This window comes from Myotis brandtii, unplaced genomic scaffold (assembly GCF_000412655.1).
Source record: "Myotis brandtii unplaced genomic scaffold, ASM41265v1 scaffold785, whole genome shotgun sequence".
Lineage (NCBI taxonomy): Eukaryota > Metazoa > Chordata > Mammalia > Chiroptera > Vespertilionidae > Myotis > Myotis brandtii.
Window position 1 is genome coordinate 53453 of NW_005371151.1, and position 2306 is coordinate 55758.

A 2306-nucleotide genomic window follows, 5' to 3' on the forward strand; every position below is an offset into this window, starting at 1 on the left:
GGGGAGGACCAGACCCAGGACATGGAGCTGGTGGAGACCAGGCCTGCGGGGGACGGCACCTTCCAGAAGTGGGCGGCCGTGGGGGTGCCCCCTGGAGAGGAGCAGAGGTACACGTGCCATGTGCAGCATGAGGGGCTGCCCGAGCCCCTGACCCTGAGATGGGATGAGGAGGGGCCGTGAGCACAGAGCCTCTTCTCAGGGCAGCAGGGGCCCTAGGGGTCAGGGCCCTCACCCTCCCTTCCCTTCTCCCCTTCATCTTCATCTTCTAACCACTATGATGTATGCCAGAAACCTATATAATCTTGAACTGTCATTGAAAAATAAAAATAAAAACTATGTACATTTACATGATTAGAGAATGGAGGAGCACCTACTCCAGCGCCATAGTCATACCATTTGATTCAATTTCTTTAAAGGGAGGAAGGAGATTGGGAGACACATTCCTTTCCTTGTGCCCTCTCTGTATATAAACGTCCTAATTAGCAGGTAATTACTGACAACCTATAACACTTGAAACAAGGTTCATTTCTTTCATTCATTGTTTAAAAGTTAAATTTATTGGAGTGACATCCTATATAATAAAAGCCCAGCAAACAAATGGTGGAACAACTGGTCGACCAGTCACTATGACGCACACTGACCACCAGGGGGCAGACGCTGAACGCAGGAACTTTTCCCCTGATGGTCAGTGTGCTACCACAATGGGAGCGCAGCTCAGCTGGCGGGTCCACAGCTGATCGGCTGACCAGGATGGGTGGTGCTCCCATAGCAGGCTGATCCCCACAGGCCACACCCCCACCAGTGCATGAGTCCCGTGCACTGGACCTCTAGTTGGTTACTAAGATCATATGGGTTTCAAGTGTCCATTTCTATGATCCATGAGCTGTATGTTGCATTGTGTACCCACCACCCAAAGTCAGATCATCTTCCAAAACCATATATTTCACCACTTTTATCCTTTAGAATCCCCACCTCCTTCCCTCTGGTAACCAAAACCCTGTTACTCAATATCCCTGATCATGAAGACAATGCAAATAAAGTAAAAACCACAACAAGTCATCACCTCACACCTGTCAGAAGGGCTATCCTCAATAAATACCCAAACAACAAGCGCTGGTAAGGATGTGGAGAAAAGGCAACCCTTGTGCACTGTTGGTGGGAGTGCAAGTTGGTGTAGCCACTATGGAACACAGTTTGGAAGTTCCTTGAAACATTAAACATAGAACTACCATATGACCCAGCAAGTCCACTTCTATACTTGAAAGAAATTAAATTATATCTTGAAGAGCTATCTACAACCTCACCTTCATTGCAGCATTATTTACAACTTGTGGCCCGGTGCACAAAATTCGTGCACTCAGGTGTTGGGGAGATCCCTCAGCCCTGCGCCCTTTTACAGTCTAGGAGCTCTTAGGGCATATCCAACTGATGGCTTAGGCCTGATCCAACCAGGCCTAAGCCATCAGTCCGACATCCTTAGCGCTGCTGCGGAGTCGGGAGAGGCTACTGCCACTGCCACTGTGCTCGCCAGCTGTGAGCCTGGCTTCTGGCTGAGCAGCACTCCCCCTGTGGGAGTGCACTGACCACCAGGGGGCAGCCCCTGCATTGAGTGTCTGCCCCCTGGTGGTCAGTGCCTGTTATAGCTTCCAGTTGTTCAGCTGTTTGGTTGATTTGCATATTAGCTTTTTATTATATAGGATGGCCAAGACATGGAAACAGCCTAAGTAATGAGAACTATAGTAGACGCGACAATACATATTGTAGACTTGAAATTTGCTAAGAGAAGCCCTCACCCTTTGAATCAGCATGGATGGACCTGGAGAGTATTATGCTAAATGAAATAAGCCAGGCAGAGAAATGAACTGAATAAACTGACAAAATACAAACAGAGGTATGGATACATGGAACAGACTGACAGATCTCAGAGGGGAAGGAAGAGGGGGGATTGGAGAAAGAATGTGAAGAGATTAGCCAAAGGATATACAGTGGGGCCTTGACTTACGAGTTTAATTCGTTCCCTGATGGAGCTCATAACTCAAAGTACTCATATGTCAAATCACTGTGACATTCGCTGCGCCAACTAGCGGTGGGGTATCTGAAGCTGGCTGACTCGTAACCCGAATTTTAGCTCGCAACTCAAAGGAAAAAATCAGCCAAGAGACGGCTCATATCTTGAAAAACTCGTTAGTCGGGACACTCGTAAGTCAAGGCCCCACTGTATATGCATCATAGCATATGGTCATAGACAACAGTATGGTGATGGCCAGAGGGGATGGGGGCTGGAGGCTGGAAGGAGGTGGGTAAAG

At 48.2% G+C, this 2306-nt stretch overlaps 1 protein-coding gene across 8 annotated transcripts in view; it reads left to right on the forward strand.

The window, feature by feature from the left end:
* The window catches only part of LOC102257066 (saoe class I histocompatibility antigen, A alpha chain-like), a 60354-nt gene that overhangs the window by 34290 nt on the left and 23758 nt on the right, over window positions 1-2306 (forward strand). The window contains exon 5 of one of the 8 annotated variants that reach the window (XM_014530973.1): window positions 85-315. The exons of 5 other annotated variants lie outside the window; for them this stretch is intronic. In XM_014530973.1, coding sequence (XP_014386459.1) covers window positions 85-180 — 96 coding nt within the window. In that variant the 3' untranslated portion in view covers window positions 181-315. Of the gene's footprint in view, window positions 1-21; window positions 316-2306 lie in introns of those variants that run through there. 2 more of the 8 variants (XM_014530974.1, XM_014530975.1) reach the window with 2 other exon arrangements.